A 17253-nucleotide genomic window follows, 5' to 3' on the forward strand; every position below is an offset into this window, starting at 1 on the left:
GAAAAAATAATGTGGACACCAGTAGCAGATGATGCTTTTGTGGTGCTGAAACAGGCTCTGATAGAAACTACAACTCTTATCTTGCCAGACTACAATAAAACCTTTGTGCAAACAGCAGACTGCAAGAATGGTTTTATGACCTCAGTGTTGCTGCAGAGTCATGGCAGCAAACTAAGACCAATTGCATTTTATTCCAAAAAATTGGATCCAGTGGCTCGATCTTTGCCAGACTGTGTCCAAGCAGTGTGCGCGGCAGCGCTTGCAGTGAGACAAGCTGCAGATGTGGTGCTCTTTCACAAAATGGAGCTGCTAGTTCCACATGCTGTAGACGTGTTGCTACTGCAAAGTAAAATGAACTTTTTGTCGCCAGCCAGACACCTGTCTTACACTGCTACACTTCTGTCACAACCACACATTGTGATAAAAAGGTGCACAGTCCTTAACCCGTTGCCAGGGGATGGTACCCCACATAACTGTTTGGATGCCACAGAACATCTACAGCTGCCCAGAGAAGATTTAAGTGACACGCCACTTGACAAAGGGGAAAAGTGGTTTGTGGATGGATCATGTTCAAAGGATCCTAAAGGAAACAATAAAAGTGGTTATGCAATTGTGAAATTGCCAAACCAGATTGTTGAAGCAGAGAAGCTTCCATACAACAGGTCAGCGCAGGCTGCTGAGCTAATTGCACTAACAGGAGCTTGTCAATTAGCGGAAGATAAGGAAGTCACTGTACGTATACACAGACAGTCAGTATGCCATTTCTACTCAGTTCTATTTTGCGAAACAATGGGAGCGCAGAGGGATGACAACATCGACCGGTAAGCCGGTTACCCATGCCTCCTTGTTAAAAGACTTGTTGCAGGCCATTCATTTACCTGCTAAACTAGCTGTGTGTAAATGTGCTGCTCACACCACTGGCACAGATGAAGTCTCAAATGGAAACAAACAAAATTGCTAAAGAAGCAGCAGCAGGGAAACATGGCCATGAATTCTTTTTAATAGATTCAGAGGACACGCAACTCATAGATAAGACTATACTGACAGATATGCAGGGCAATGCTCCAATGGTGGAAAAACGAATGTGGACGACAAAAGGTGCAATGATGGATACAGATAATATCCACCGCATCAATGACAAACCTGTTTTACCAAAATCACTTTTTAAGGCAGCAGCGATTGCGACTCATGGGCCTTGCCATGTGTCGACAGGAGGGATGAAGTCTATCATACGTACATCAACAATTCACTACCTTTGGTTTGATTGCTTGATTGATTGAATATTTATTGATCCCCAGGGGTGGGGAAATTCAGGCCCCAGCAGTATTCATACCACAGAGTGGGTATACAAAAGACGCACAAATGGCATGAGCGCAACTCAACAGGCTCTCATAAGGCTGCCACACAACGGCGCCACAAAGAAAGCCAGAAAGTGCTCAAGATAAAAGCCATCAAAGCAAAACAAAGATAAAAGACAAAGGAAAAAAAGTAACTGTGGCCAACCAGCACCCCTCAATACAAGAGAACACCCCAAAACACACTAAATAGCCTCCACGGGGTCCATAGACAGGTGTAGGGGCAGTCCAGTTCAACGGCGCCCAATGGACCGTGGTCGTGAATCGGTGAAAAACATCACAAAGCAGGCAAACGTGTGAGCAGCGTCCTGGGCACCCAGTCGGGTGCACGTGCAGATGGTCACCACGGGGCTAGCATGGCGAAAGTCGTTGGTTCCGACGAGCACGAGGGAGCGGACTCCCCACAGGGGTTGCGGCTGCAAGGCCAAGGCGAGGGACCCGGTCATCACTGCCCGGATAAGCAGGAAGCCGCCGTAGAGTTACGCCGGTCTCGACCGATGATCCCGGTCCCAGGAAGAAAAAAAATAATACAAAATATCCGATATCCGAAGAGATACCGAGGTGCGGTAGAAGGCACCAGCATCGCCGAATGGACAAAAAGACAGAAAGAAAAAGGAGAAAAGAAAGAAATAAAGAGGAAAAGAGAGAACACTGCTGGGAGGCAGCCACTTACGGCGCCATACCGAAAGATAGATGCTTACTTAAAAATTTTTTGTAAAGCATGTCTTGTTTGTGTGAAACATAATCCACAAGGAAATATGAGACCTAAGAGAGGCTCATTTCCAAAACCGTCTTACCCATTTCAAATCATGCACATGGATTTTATTGAGCTCACACAAAGTGGACCTCACAAATACTGCTTAGTGATGATTGATGCATTTTCCAAATGGGTGGAAATAGTTCCATCTAAACGAGCAGATGCCTTAACAGTGGCAAAAGCCATCTGCAAAGCCATCATACCGACTCATGGCATCCCCCAAACCATTTACAGTGACAATGGTCCACACTTTGTGAACCAAGTTGTACAGAACATGGTTGTACACCTTGGGATAACATTAAAAACCCACTGCGCTTGGCATCCTGTGAGCGCTGGCCTGGTGGAACGAACAAACTCCACTATCAAAAGCAGGTTGAAAAAATGGATGGAAACAACAGGCAGATCTTGGCCAGAGTGCCTAGACTTAGTAAAGCTCTATATGAGAATTACTCCCACTTCAGAAGGGCTAACACCTTTTGAAATCATCCATGGGACACCATATAGACTACCTGTGTTCCCTGCAGATTTGCAAAAAGCAGATGAAGAACAGTCCTTGGCAGACTATATGATAAGGACGCTCAAACTGAAAGATGTGTCAAATGCAAATTTACTGCCGCCTAATCTTTCCTCCTCACAGGTCGACAACCCCATCAATCCAGGAGACTGGGTCTACATCAAGGTCGTTAAAAGAAAGAACTGGCTCAGCCCACGGTGGGAGGGACCATTCCAAGTCTTGCTGACTACCCCCACCGCAGTGAAGATTGCTGAACGGCCCAGCTGGATTCACCTCAGCCACTGCAAGTTGCAGAGAGTGCTGGACCCCTAAGTCGGAGTGGTGGGGAAGGCTAACTTCAAAGGGGTCCTATCGTTTAGGGTGGGACGTCTCAATGTTGGTGAAGAAAACAACGATCCCCACTCCGCTAGGCGAGGGGACATCCCGGTGTCTCTGCCATCCTAGTAGCAACGGGGCTCCATATGCCAGATGGATCCTCTGCTGCGTTGTGGTTGGAGCGTGCGATGGTCTATGGACTCATTTGAACAGACCAAGTAACAATGTTGACCGTGGAAAACGATGGTCACACGATGAGAACTGGATGAGGACTGGTCATGGGACCCCAAAAACCCATACGAAACCAACACGTGGTACCGGTACGTCAAGTTCACTGTGAGAGCCCACACACAGGAGGGATGTTATGTGTGTTCGAAACTCCCCCCTTCCTCCACGCAAGTTCACTTGGAGGCCAGAGCAATGAATGTCACTGAAGCAAAATGTATGGCATCCATGGGAGGAGTTGGATATCAACACCGTGCTGTCAAAGTGAGTGATGAAGACCCTTTCTGCCCTGGACTTGCGGAAGGCACCTGTGATCAGTTTTTCTGGACAAATCTCAATGTGACTGTTAAAGGACGAACATTACCGCAGGTGGCCTACACAGAGCGGCGACCTGGAGTGAACTATACGTGTTACATCCAAGGAAGTAAGACCCACAAATGCATTGACAGTGACTGCTCTCCAGGAGGAAACTGGATGGGAGCTTTGGACATCGCCGCTGAATGTCAAGATAGGAGAGCCATTTCAGTTGGGGAGGGCTCTCCGACTAACATGTCTGCACCATCGAACGGAACATACTTCATACAGAATGGCTGGTGGCTTTGTGGTCACAAGGTTTATCCGATGCTGCCCGCCAACTGGACAGGAGTGTGTGCACCAGTCTGGGTGACAGACCACACCTACAGGATACGACATCGACAGCTGACGACAGCACACAACTCTTCTGGACGTCAACGCAGAGCGGTTGCAACCTTTGACCCTCATGACCCTATCTGGGGTGCGAATGTTCCAGACGACCATAAAGTATGGTCCGTTGGAGACAAAGTTGTTCATGCGCTTTTTCCCTGGGTCGGAGTTGGAAATCATTCACTCTTAATCGAGACACTGAACTATCGTTTTCAATCCTTTGCGAATCTCTCACTACAAGTCAACGATGGACAAAATAGAGAGATTCAGGCTATTAGGCTGATGGTCTTGCAAAACAGGATGGTTCTGGACTTGTTGACGGCAACACAAGGTGGTGTGTGCCACATCATTGGGACTTCCTGTTGCACATACATTCCTGGAGAAAATGACAAAATGACAAAGTTCCACAACAGTGGGGTTTCTTTTCATGGCTATTCTCTGGCAACTGGTGGCAACTGCTGTTGAAACTAGTGTCTCCTGTGCTTGTTGTGCTGGTGTTGTTGTGCTTGTTTACGACCTGTGTTATCCCATGTTTGAAGTCTGCTGTGACGAGGGTTGTCTCTTCTACCGTAGCACACGTACATATACAACTTCTTAGTCGTGACGGATGTGATGACCATGATGAGACGCGGATTGCGTAGGTGCTATTATACTGAGCGTGTTTTACAGAAACCTGATGATTTGACCATCGAAAATGCTTCGCAAGTGATGGATACAATGATGTACTGTTTGTGTTTTTATTTTTTTATTGATAGCATTCTGGTCGCCTAAGGCAGAGGGACCGTGTGAGACTTTTCCTGCATATTAACATCGGCCAGCAGGTTTTTAGATCACACAATAAGTTTGAACTGGAGTATTGAGGAAAGTCCTCATCTTCACTGGAAATTGTTGCTATCATTGTTTGTTGTTTTTGTCGTGTTTCACCCTACACGTTCCCCAACCCGTTCGCTGTCATCTCAATTTTATTGATCCTTTTTTATTATTGTTTTTACTATTCTTCTTTATATTTTCTTACTTATGTTTAATTGATCGGGTTCACATAATCGTATGAGAAAACAGGAGGGATATGTCAGGGTTTTCCAAAACTATCTTGATCATATGATTATGTTGGAATGTATGTAACCAGTAATAAATAACCTCGGTAGATTAGTTTTATGCTTATGTTGGTGTGTAACCAGTAATAAATAGCCTAGCTTGTTCCATCCTACACAATGTCGTAAAACATCCCCTGCTCTGCTAATCTAGAGGTCAAGGGCTTTTTAACTTGTCTATTCAGTCTACTGTCACCCCCACCCTTTTTCTCTTAATAAAGATGTTCTTGTGGGAAGCGAGAGTCAGACGTCATTCGATCATTGCTGTACGCACAGTGACGAATGGACTCTCCGCCTGCAGGTGCCCAAAAAGACTTAACTGTCTCCCATGTGGTTCTTGCAAAATAAGTTAGAGTGAGCACCACTCTAACACAGGGGTTCGCTTTGGCCTGGGGAGTTAAGTTCAGCAGTCGCTATAAAAATATCTAGCGCCATCTAGCGTTGTGAATGGTTATAATGTCTAGACCCCGAATGTAAGACGACCCCCACTTTTTCAGTCTTATTTCAATGCAAAAAACACCGTCTTATATTCGGGCCAATATGGTATTAGTGAAGTGTAATCTGTCTCCTGTTTTGACTTTACGTGCGTTAGAGCATTCTCAACCGTAGCACAGCGATGCGGCATTGGAATGAGTTCAACTTGCCTTAGCAATAGCGAGGATGCGCTCCATGATGGGCTCTCTGGCGCGGCCGTCTTCCAGGCGAGAAAGGTCAAAGGGTGTGAGGCAGGTCATGGATAGCCACAGCAGCAGAATGTAGCGTGTCGACCATGTCTAGAAGAAGGGCGACACGGTCAACTGCTTTTCCCGACCCCAAAACGGAAGGACTGTCTCGTGCCGATGGAACCTGTGTGTCTGTCGGATCCTGTTTGGACAGCAAACCCAGAACAGGCTCCATGTCGGCGACCTCGTGAGGCAAACGCCGAATGAAGATTTTGTAAACTCGCACCTGGGCACAGACAAAAATAAATCAGTCAAGAGAAGTGACCAACGATCGGGTGGTCACATTTTCGCAGCATTTGTATTATTTAGTTTTGAGACCCAATGGATTAGATGCACATCAGACTGACCTTACAGACGATGTAGAGGAATTTGAAGGCCAAATGAAACAAGGTAGAAGGGCAGTCCTCACACCTCACCGGGTTCAACAACATGTTCACCATCCACTCTAACACATAATGAATGCATTTAAATTGTATTTCTTCTGGGGCCTATTTGAGTTTTTTTTTTTTTTTTTACAAACTTACCCAAGTGTGGGTCCAGCAGATGAGGCTGATCTTGATATCGGTCAAGAATCTCTGTTAAGTGGACATGAGCAAAAATAGTACTATTTATTTATGGTTAATTGATTAGAGTACTTGGCAGAATCTTAGTAAAATGTATAAGTATTGTAAAAAACAAATTGGTTGGTCCCCAAATAAAAAAACAAATTAGTGACTATGAGGAGGAACATTTGTGGGCTGAGCACATGAACAGTGAGCAGGTGAGCTTTTCCGCTACGTGACATGAGAACGATGTGCTTAGGCCTGAGGAGCCGGGAAATGTAGGGTGACCAGACATCCTCTTTTGATGGACATGTACTACTTTTGAGCCCTAAAAAAAATGTCCGGGGGGAATTTCCAAATCGTCTAGGATTTTGTTGGACTACCTCAAACATAATACATGTAGAGGACATTGGCAATAGAATTGCCACTCCTTTCCATTTCACTCAATTTCAGGTTTTTCTGTATCGTTCACAAATAAGTCACGCCCTTCTCCTTAAATCTAGTCATTTTGCTATGAAGTAGGGTGGGCTGGCCAGTACAACGCCGAAACGAAAATGCACGTTCACAGAGGAGTTCAATAAAAAAAAATCCCGTGCTTTTGCCAGGGTCGTGATCCTTATGAAGCTGAGTGCTTGACATGCAAGGCAGGCACTTACAGTATCTCACAAAAGTGAGTACACCCCTCTCATTTCTGCAATGTTTTAATTATATCTTGTCATGGGGCAACACTGATGAAATAACACTTTGAGACAATGTTAAGTAGTCACTATAGAGCTTGGATAGCAAAGTAAATGTATTGTTACTTCAAAGTAGCTCAAAATACAACAATGAATGTACAAAATGCTGGCAACAAAAGTGAGTACACCCCAACTGAAAATGTCAAAATTGAACCCAGATGTCAATATTTTCTGTAGCCACCATTATTTTCCAGCACCGCCGAAACCCTTTTACTGTTGAACTGTAGCTCCGCAGTGCGAACAGCACTCATACAGCCCCAGACCATGAAGCTCCCATCACCATGCTTGACTGTAGGCAAGACACACTTGTCTTTGTACTCTTTACCTGGTTGCCAGCACACACGCTGAACACCATCTGAACCGAATATGTTTACCTTGGCCTCATCAGACCACAGGACATGGTTCCAGTAACCCATGTCCTTAGTCTGCTTGTCTTCAGGATATGCTGCGTGACGACGGTAAGTCAGTAACAGCAAAAGCAGAGGCGAAGCAGCTCAATGCAATTCAGCCATCACTCATTCTATTATTCATCCACGCCTGTGTTTTTTCAACTGGAATATGTCCAGGTTGTGTACTAGTATGGAAAAGGGCATCTTTGGTCAAACCTGCAACACATCTTAACAACGTTTCACCTCCAGAAAGCCCACAAGGACCACCACTTTGGCCCAAACTGCTCAAGCCTCTGATTTTCACAATTGGGTAATGACCAGCCTAGCTGCCTGGTAGCAGCCTCCGCCAACGCATCCGGCTAGCCTGGCTAATGACGCTCTCAAGATGGGCAAGTTTGAGTGCTTCCACGCTCAGTAAGCGCACGTACAACATCAATGCCATGAGCTTCTTGCCCAAAGAGCTGGTGCGGGAGCTGCGCAAGCACGTGGTCGAGCTGGAGGTCTTGCACAATGTGGACCCTGTCCGGCAGGCCATTGCTGACTCCCATTACAAATAATGGAAGAAGAATGAATCCATTCCAAGACTTTTTTAAGCATTTTTTTTCATTTGCGCAAATGAATAAAATGCTTAAAAAAGGCGTTTTTGTCTTAGAACGGATCAAAGTTTTTTCTATTATTTGTAATAGGAAAAATAGATTCGGATTTCGAACGATTCACTTCTCGAACCGCCTTCTGCAACGGATTGTGGTCAAAAACCGAGGTTTGACTGTATTTCCTTTTTTTAACTTAGTGTACCACTGTAAAACTAAAAAATGTCAGTGTACACGTTTTTGTTGGTCTAAATATGGTTTTATTTTTTGTTGTTTTGAGTTATTCGGGCCAATAAATGCAATCGCTTCACAGACACCATGTCATTTGTGTCATAGATCATCAAATGATTCCCGAACGCGGCACCGCTGCTGCTCACTGCTCCCCTCTCCCCCAGGGGATGGATCAAAATCACACGGGGATGGGTTAAATGCAGAGGACAAATTTCACCACACCCAGATGTGTGTGTGACAATCATTGGGACTTTAACTTTTAACTTAACTTAATATATGACACAGATCCCCCCCCCCCCAAAAAAATGTTTTCTGAAACCCAAATCTGGTCACCCCAGTCACAATAGGGCCTAGTGTGATGCTCACTCTGAAACTTCTCCGTGGCGGACTCCCGACCGGTCAGCTCCCCGTGGACGTCTGGCAGACCCGCGATGAGAGCCTCGACCTCGTCCCGCTCACCGAAGCCCTCCAACACACACGTTTTTAGCTCTCCTCCGTCCCCAGAGGAGCCAATTATCTCGCCTTGGCTCGCTTCGTCGCCCCCGCACCGGTTGTCCATTTCTGATAACCGCATTCCGCCACCGTCATCGCCTGAACACGCATCTTGTGTCCTCGATAAAGCCATCTTCTCTGTTTTACAGGCTCCAATAGGTGTGACGTAGAGGCTAGCTTGCAAGTGTTAGCACTCGCAGTTAGCGAACAGAACGCGTTGAAGCTCCTGCATGTACGCTCTTGTACAGACGTCGTGAGAAACTAATTAGAGATGGCTGCACGGTTAGGTTAAACTACAATAATACCAAGTAAACAGCAACCAAGCAGAGCGTTACGCTTGTTAGCGAGTGCCCTGCCCCGATACGGCAAGCGGCTCGTGAGTGAACGATTCGTTCAAAAACAACGAATCAATTCAGTGAACGAGAGTGAACGAATCACTTCCGAAAGTGATTCGTTCTTTTTTCCTTCCATATAACTTCAACCAGTAGGTGTCAGTAATGCCCATTGAAGCTGGGGCCAACCCCCCATAAAAGAAAACGAAGAAGAAAATTACGTAACTTCCCGTTCACGAACGAGTCGTGAATTGCATTTCCCGTTCACCAACGAACGAATCTGTGAGTGAATCACTCAGTGAGTCACTGAGTGAATCACTCAGTGAGTGAATCGCATTTCCAGTTTACCGCGAGAACGGATCAGTGAGGGAACGAATCCTGGCGTTTCCGTTCGCGAACGAGGCAATGAGTGAACTGCCTTCCTGTGCATCAACGGATCAGTCAGTGAATATGTTGCGTCTCCTGGCGTGAACTATGTAAGCCAGAATGTAGATTTACGATTTACTTATAGTAGGTTTTAAATAACGTGTATGCATATCTATGCCTAAATGTTGTTATCTAATGTATCGACTGCAGTTTCACATTAGATTGCTGGTTTGAGGCGAAGGCCTTCCACTTACCGTTTTTTCCCATGTATATTGCGCCCCCATGTATAGTACGCACCAGGGCTGTGGACTCGGTTCGGACTCGGGGACTCGGACTCGGTCGGACTCGGTCATTTTTGCCGACAATAAAAAAAAAAGAGGCAAGACGCAGCCAGAGAGTGTCAGGTTACAGTCAGCGCGGTAGGAGTTGGAAGAAGCAGTAAAAACTCCACCAAACTCGTCGTAATGACCCGTGATATATGTTATATCCTTACTATTTTCCAGGTTCTTAGATAGCAAGAATAGGTCGGACAACGATGTGAATGATAACTGCTTTATTCCTTACTCACAGTGCGTTCACAGGGCGTACCACAACAAGACCGAATGCCCATCCCACTTCCGTTTTTCTTCTACTACGGAATTTGAGTTAGCCCAAAATACAGAACATCTCTTCCCCTCTTACAATGAACGTGCTATATGCATGAATGCGACCAACATAGTCTTATGCACCTATAACTTGACATCTTCAAGATCTATCAATAACTACCATTAAACAATTATCATATATGGTCCAGACAATTATGACATTAATATTCCCATGAAACCTTAACTTTGGGTAAGGGTGGACTACCTTGAATTATAGCGAAAAAACGATGTCGTACGGCGTCAGCACTATGTTGTTTTCAATAAAAACATGAAGAACTCACGTTTGCGTCAGTCAATTGTAATTTTTATAAAGGATTATTCTCAGTTGATGTCTTTAAATTCATCCGCGTTCTGCCATTGAAGCGGGGTGCATTCAAAGACCAGTCGTACAGACGGAAATGTTTTGTGATCAAATCTTTCATAACGAGAATGATTTGAGTGAATTGATTTGAATGAATAATTAAGAAGAAATTTCAGTTCTGAAGGCTCCTTTTGTCCCAAGCAAAGTGACAGATGGTGGGGAGGGGGGATAAAAATTGTAAAATCAATTCACTCAAATCATTCTCGTTATGAAAGATTTGATCACAAAACGTGCGTGGCTTTTTCTTAAATGAACATGTTTGACATTGCTATCGTGTCAGCTTTTAATTATATTGCGCTGTCATGTTAAAGCAAATTAATAAATGCAACAATATTAATTTCCTTTGAAAATACCTGAGTAATAAAATAAAATGGATGGATAGATGAATGATGATCACAATTAAGTATAAAGTCTCCTTTGTAATATATACTCCTTGTAGCCTGTACCCAAAAAGAGGAGTTTCTTTGCATCGAGGTTTATGCAAAGAGCTCACGTAACTATATTGTTGCGTTTTGGTGAAGTGAATGAGTGTTCCGTCTGTACAACTGGTCTTTGAATGCACCCCGCTTCAATGGCAGAACGCGGATGGCATCAAATGAGATTAATCCTTTATAAAAATTAAAATTGACTGACGCAAACGTGAGTTCTTCATGTTTTTATTGAAAACAACATAGTGCTGACGCCGTACGACATGGGTTTTTCGCTTTCCAAATAAGGGGTCGTCACTAATTATTTGTGTTTAGATAAATGTCTGAGCTATAATGGTGTAATTAATGATTAAAACTTGAAAGTATCTGTTTATTGTATTCGTTTATACGTTTAATAAAGACAAAGCCATCACAAAACTGTTAGCCGTAGCCAAGCAGGGGCGAGCCGGGGCGGCGCCCTGGTTAGGACTTCCTGCGCCCCGGTTGAATAAAATCGAGCTTTTTCGATTCTTCATTTTAATGCCGTTTTTTTTTTTTTCGGTCTTGCGCGAATGTGCTTGCGCTATTCTATGTGCGCGATGTTATCCATTCACAGTTTGCCTCCCGGACCCGGATGTTGTTTTAGCGATCAGCGAACGGCGTGGGTGATGTTCGATTTTTTTTCCTGTGGGCGCGCGCCCCTACTGGAAAAATTCCTGGCTACGCCTCTGGTTTGAAGTGAACAGCAGAGATGAAAGGAACAAGGCAAACTGTTGTGAAATAAAATATTACCTGTAATACGCATTTTATTTGCTGATTGTATTAAACTATCACATTCATTGTCAGTCAAGAAGAGAAGAGGACTATTCGCATCGGATCCATAGTGCGCATGCGCAGTGATACTGCCTCCGTATGACGTCCAGTCCGCGATGGAGATTAAAAAACAAACAATATTTGACAATAACACAGGTTTCTGTTCCCGTCTTTGGTAATGTCACCCTGTCTTTTTGTTCCACGTCTTTGTCGGTCAGGCCTGTTGTTGGTTTTGTTAGAGAGTTATGTTAGTTTACCAAGTCTGTGTTTTGAGTTCCTCCAATGAACCATGGTCCAAGCTGCACTTGGTCGCCCTGCTCCTTTCCACACTCCATCCGTGACAAGATCTTCTTCAAAAATTGTTGTACCATGATTTTCTTAAAAAAAAAAAAAAATTGTACCCATGTATAATGCGCACCCCAGATTTTAGGATAATAAATTAGTTAAATTTTGCGCATTATACATGGAAAAAAACGGTATGTCACTTCTCCTTATTTCTTGTTTCTGGTCCAGTTTCCTATTTTATTTAATTACCTTCCAAACATTTGTTGTCTATTGCGCTGCAGTCTAATCCCTATTAGGTGTATGGTTTGTCACCATTTGAAACACCTTAACCGTTACTGTCGCTAGGTTGTTACCACGCTTTGCATCCATTCCAGATTGTTGTCTCCCATTAACTCCTTTCCTTTCGAGATGCTTCTTCTGCTCCTTCCATCACTGCCTGTTGAATTCTGGCACGTCCTGTTAAAGCCTCAAAATTAATTGAATCCGATAAAACATTGAATGTCACAAACAGCTTTTATATCTACTTACTCATTTAAATGTAACTCCTCCCCCTTCTGACACATTCCCCCAATGTGTCACTAGGCATTCAAAAAGGAACCGGCAAAATATCCTACCGCATCATTATATGCCTTGCAGTCAGTTTGTCGGACCTTTCACTCATCGAGAACCGTCATCCCCAAACTCCTGAAAATTGACCGTTCACCCCACACTCTGCAACAAAAACAAAAATCTTCGCTTTCCTGCCAGTGAGCATACAGCCCTGCTGACAGCGGACCCTTGTGCTCACAAAAACTACACAGGCATTGAGTATCAAAACAAAAATAGACACACAATGAATCATGGCGCCCGGGGATTCTGTCCAGAAAATCATCAATCATCATAAAAATCAAAAGGGTTAGGGTTAACATTTTCACGTGAATTCAACATAAACTCTCCAAGACTGCAATCGACAACCTGCAAAATTAATACGTTATAAAACAACCAGCAATCTGCTCCTTGGCTGGCGGTTGATGCTGCAATAAGTCAAGTGACGCACAGAAACAAAGCAAAGCTCGCACTTGCCACAAGCAAGCTTAAGTTTCAAATGTTTGGTTTTCATCCACATAGTCAGTCATCCCATGAGTCCAAGTCTGTCATGTCATATCGTCCTAGTGTTTGATATTAGTCCTGTCTTGTCCATCCATGTTGCTGAAATGGGCCTTCTCCATGAACTATTTTGTTGTTCATGGTGCCTCTGATTAACCATCAGCTTTCAGTTCTTTTTTTACTCGCCTCCGAGGATGTCGTTCTCCGGAGCGTTGTGCTCCCCCCCCAAGCACAAATATAGACACCAAACTTAAAATATTGTCTTCCAATTAGCCACTAATTTCCTAGTACCTTTTGTTAATCAAACTTCAAATTCCCCTATTAACAACAATTTAATATATTTGAGAAAAACGGCACCTTTCCTTCATGAGCTCTTGGCTGTATTGTGATGGACCTTATTTGAACCATTTTAAAGTGGCAGATTACCCCAAACTAAAAATTGCGTCTTAATTGTGATTTTTCTCACGTATACTGTAATTTCCAGAAGCTCATCCTATTTTCAGGCTACATTCTATCGTTTGTTTTCCTGCCCTTTATGCAATCCTCTCCATCACCTTTCCTCCTTTCCTGATTTGAGCCTTCAATTTCAGATAAAGTTTCCCAATTTTGCGTACAGAATGTACATTATTCATAGTTAAGTCATGTTCCAAACATAGCATCATCTCTGGTTTGACCTCAGTATTATTGGTGTTGTGCTCACTTACCGATATTACTGGACTATCTTGAATTTTTAATTCTCCGCCACTACATCGAAGGCCAATTCTCAGCTGTTCACTTTTCCCATGCTCCTGTTAGGCTCCATTATTCGAATCTAGAATGTGATTTTCATTTGAATTTCTTACTTTTGGACTTCTAAATTGCTCCTATTGCTAATTTATTTCTACCGAGCATACTTTTACCAGAGTATTAAAAGAACCAACAGATTACTACCAAATCCAATATCTCCTCGTTGGCATCTCCTCCTCTATTTTGGATTTACTGCTTTTGACCTGTGCGTCTTGTTACAGTGGGCACTGGTCAGCCTTGTCGGGCCAATGCAATTTACGAGCAGGCTCTCCATTCATACAATTCAGTCCTATGTCTAAATCCAGAGAATTCCTTTAATTCCAGCTGCCGCTGTGGCCCTCACTTGATACCTCTCTTGCTCTCATAAATTAGTGTTGACCGGTCTAGTTTTCTTTAGACACTCAAATCACCTATATTTGTGTTGTAGTGGTTAGCCCTCGCATGCTTCTACTGCACCCGTTAGACGGCTGTTAAACATTAATTCTAAGTTCATGCTGTGTCTCTATGTCCTCCTGGAGACAACGGACGTATCCGCCGTCTCAGGGTTTTTTTATGTAACAGAAAATCAGAAGTATTGAAGAGAGCCCCAAAGAAACGAGTATCAATCATTTGTTTTCAATTTTGTCATCCTTTCAGCAATTTAAATTAATAAGTTGAGCTTTTCTTCAGATCCAATTTCCTATTCCTCTCAGAATGCTAAAAGGAGCGTCAGCTGGCCTTAGTAGGGTCCCCCAATATTCACGAGGGGGCCACACTCTTCTGCCACCGCTTGTTGTCGTCCCCGCATATTTTCCTTTAGATACATCTATATTGGTGTCGTATTGGTTAACACACGCATGCTCCTATTTCTCCTGTTGGTCATGCATTCTTTTGCTCCTTCAGCATTCCGTCTTCCATCATTTTATCATAGTTCCTTTTGCTGCTGGCTGCGCAGGCCCCTAAAATGGGCACAACTCCAAACCCGCTCGCGTCACCTGAGCAGGGAGGGTCCAGCCTTGAAACACAGTGGGCAGGTACAGGTTGGCCACCCTGCCGTGCCCACTGCGCTGGCCACCTGCCCGAACACCACAATTGGCTACGCGCCCGAGAGGAGCCCAGTCTCACTTCCACATACGCACACACTCACGAGCACGCACACACACACGCACGCACACACACACACACACACGCACACACTTACTTACGGGGCCCCACACACACACACAAATACACACTTCAAGCGTCCCTTCACGCGCAAGCTCAAACAGACAATTGGCCACGCGCCCGAGAGGAGCCCAATCTCACTTCCACATACGCACACACTCACGAGCACGCACGCACGCACGCACACACACACACACACACACACACACACCCTCACACACACTTACTTACGGGGCCCCACCCACACCCACAAATACACACTTCAAGCGTCCCTTCACGCGCAAGCTCAAACAGACAACATTAAGCTGACATAGTTCACAAAGATTACACAGGAGACAGAAGACATACAACGGGATTCGAATCCATTCCACATTTTGCTTCTTTCCATTTGCTGCTGAGCAGTTTGGTATTTTAACTGTCATCAGAGCAGATGCACTGACAAATACGCACGTCTTAACTTTTGTTTCGTTTCTAATAGCGCTATATATTTTCCCTTTATTCTGCAGAATTTAACTTAAGTGTGCACACAAATTACTTTTCTCACATGGTATACCACTATTAAACCCCCCAGAGGCCTCTTTTCCACGTTTTCCATTTCACAAGAGCGTACAACACCTTCGTCCAATAGCGGTTTGTCGCAGGCTCAAATTTATCGAACTTTGACAGACGTGCATGCTATTACAGTACGCCTCGACAGCCTGGAATCGAACCGCGTCGAGGAATCAAAACCAGCTACCTCAATATTCGAAAAATGACAGCCCTTCGAGTTTACCTGTAATTTTCTTGCACCAGCGTTTAAATCGAGGAGCCTTGTAACCCACAAACACTTCTAACTCGATCAGTTTTCAAACAACGTGGCTTGCGCGCGCTTTATTTTCCTCTGTACCCTTAAAAAAAAAAGGGTCTGGCCGGACCACTTCGGCACCCTTAAAAAAAGGGTCTGACCGGGTCACTTCCACATTCATGTTCACAGTTACGGATGCCAAGGCTGCGCACTTTTCCTATTTGCCAAACGCGGTCAGCGCAAGCCTCCCTTTTTCGTTCGAGCTTGACAGAGACTACCACGGCCGCCGAACATCTCGACAATCGCACTTGGCCCGTACGACCATTAGGTGCGACTGCAGTGTCCCGGCTTGTCCCAGGAATTTTAACCGTCTGGGGGCTAAGCGGCTGGCTGTCTCTTGTCGCAACAGTGTTTAATCGTATCTGTGTTTTTGCCTCATTTAGACAGCTAAAACTTCTATCCTCCATCGGATCTGTCGCCAAACTCAAGTCCACGTTTTATGGGACTTTCTGCTATTCTTTTATTGTGACGGCCAACAGCGATGTCCTAAGACATCCTGTCCCGTCACGTGCCACAGTCCTTCGGGCATTTCTTTTTCCTTATTCATCATTCTCACCAGACATGTCACTCACTCCGCTGTGCACATTCCCCATTAAGTTTTAAGTTAGTTTTACTGTTCACTTTTTATTTGTTATTTTTTTATCTATTTTTTCCTATTTTTATTTTCCTTTTCCTTTGCTGCTTCTATTTGGGGCCACTCCCCCTTCAAAAGTCGAATTATGACGACTTTTGACTAGGAGAGACAAATTACTCCCGGAACAGCTTATGGCCACATCAGATTCGTCTGACTGACCCCCTCCCCCCCCCCCTTCCAAAAACTAGCATGTCGCAGCGAATGTCGCCGAAGCATCTCACCTCAATGACAGCCGCTGGCCGGCCGCTGGACTCTCGATCAGGAAGCGGGCGGGAATTCCCCGGGGGAACACGAATCCTGTTCGTGACGCCAAAAATGTGGTGAATGGTCTTTGTTGTTTCGCTTGTCTCCAAAAAAACACTCGGTGAACAAGGGCTGTCCCAGGGAAGCACTCCAGTGACACACGGCTGATTGGGAAAATATTTTTTTCAACCGATGTCAGAGTGATGTCTCTCCAAAAGTTTGAGTGGCCCCAAAAGCAAAGACGTTTCAGCTCTCGACAGCAAAGATGTTCGCCCTAAAAAGCCCTCGCGCCTCTTGCTCTTGCCCCCTCTCTATCTGTTCTCCCCCATCATTTGATGACAACAGCTGCGGTCCGAGTCTCACTCTACTGGTTACTTCCGATGCCCTTAAAAGGGCATGGATAAAGGTCTTTCTGGTCACGGACGAATGGCCCTTCCATATTCTAAGTACCGTAATTTTCGGACTATAAGTCGCTCCGGAGTATAAGTCGCAACAGCCATAAAATGCCCAAAAATGTGAAAAAAAACATATATAAGTCGCTCCGGAGTATAAGTCGCATTTTGGGGGGCAATTTATTCGACAAAATCCAACACTAAGAACAGACATGAACGAGCAACAACAGGCTAAATGATACGGTATACTAATGTGACAAACACAAACGAGGA

General features: G+C 44.5%; 1 protein-coding gene and 1 long non-coding RNA gene across 13 annotated transcripts in view; both read right to left on the minus strand.

Moving 5' to 3' along the window:
- The window catches only part of tbcd (tubulin folding cofactor D), an 80587-nt gene extending 70688 nt beyond the window's left edge, over positions 1-9899 (minus strand). For 7 of the 12 annotated variants that reach the window (XR_009718528.1, XR_009718529.1, XR_009718530.1 and 4 more), the window contains exons 1-5: positions 8519-9054; positions 6188-6238; positions 6011-6108; positions 5788-5889; positions 5586-5714 (exon numbers count right to left, since the gene is read on the minus strand). Coding sequence is in view for 5 of the 12 variants with exons in the window: in XM_061302940.1 (XP_061158924.1) it covers positions 5586-5714; positions 5788-5889; positions 6011-6108; positions 6188-6238; positions 8519-8777 (639 nt within the window). In the remaining 7 variants the exon portion in view is untranslated. Of the gene's footprint in view, positions 1-5585; positions 5715-5787; positions 5890-6010; positions 6109-6187; positions 6239-8518; positions 9056-9596 lie in introns of those variants that run through there. The other 5 variants (XR_009718531.1, XR_009718533.1, XM_061302943.1 and 2 more) reach the window with 2 other exon arrangements.
- Positions 9900-10987: 1088 nt separating this feature from the next.
- Positions 10988-16976, minus strand: LOC133170213 (uncharacterized). The gene is made up of 2 exons (XR_009718534.1): positions 16567-16976; positions 10988-12563 (listed from the first exon to the last, which is right to left on the minus strand). It is a non-coding gene; the product is annotated as an uncharacterized LOC133170213 (long non-coding RNA).
- Positions 16977-17253: the final 277 nt, after the last annotated feature.

Source organism: Syngnathus typhle, linkage group LG17 (assembly GCF_033458585.1).
Source record: "Syngnathus typhle isolate RoL2023-S1 ecotype Sweden linkage group LG17, RoL_Styp_1.0, whole genome shotgun sequence".
Taxonomy (NCBI): domain Eukaryota; kingdom Metazoa; phylum Chordata; class Actinopteri; order Syngnathiformes; family Syngnathidae; genus Syngnathus; species Syngnathus typhle.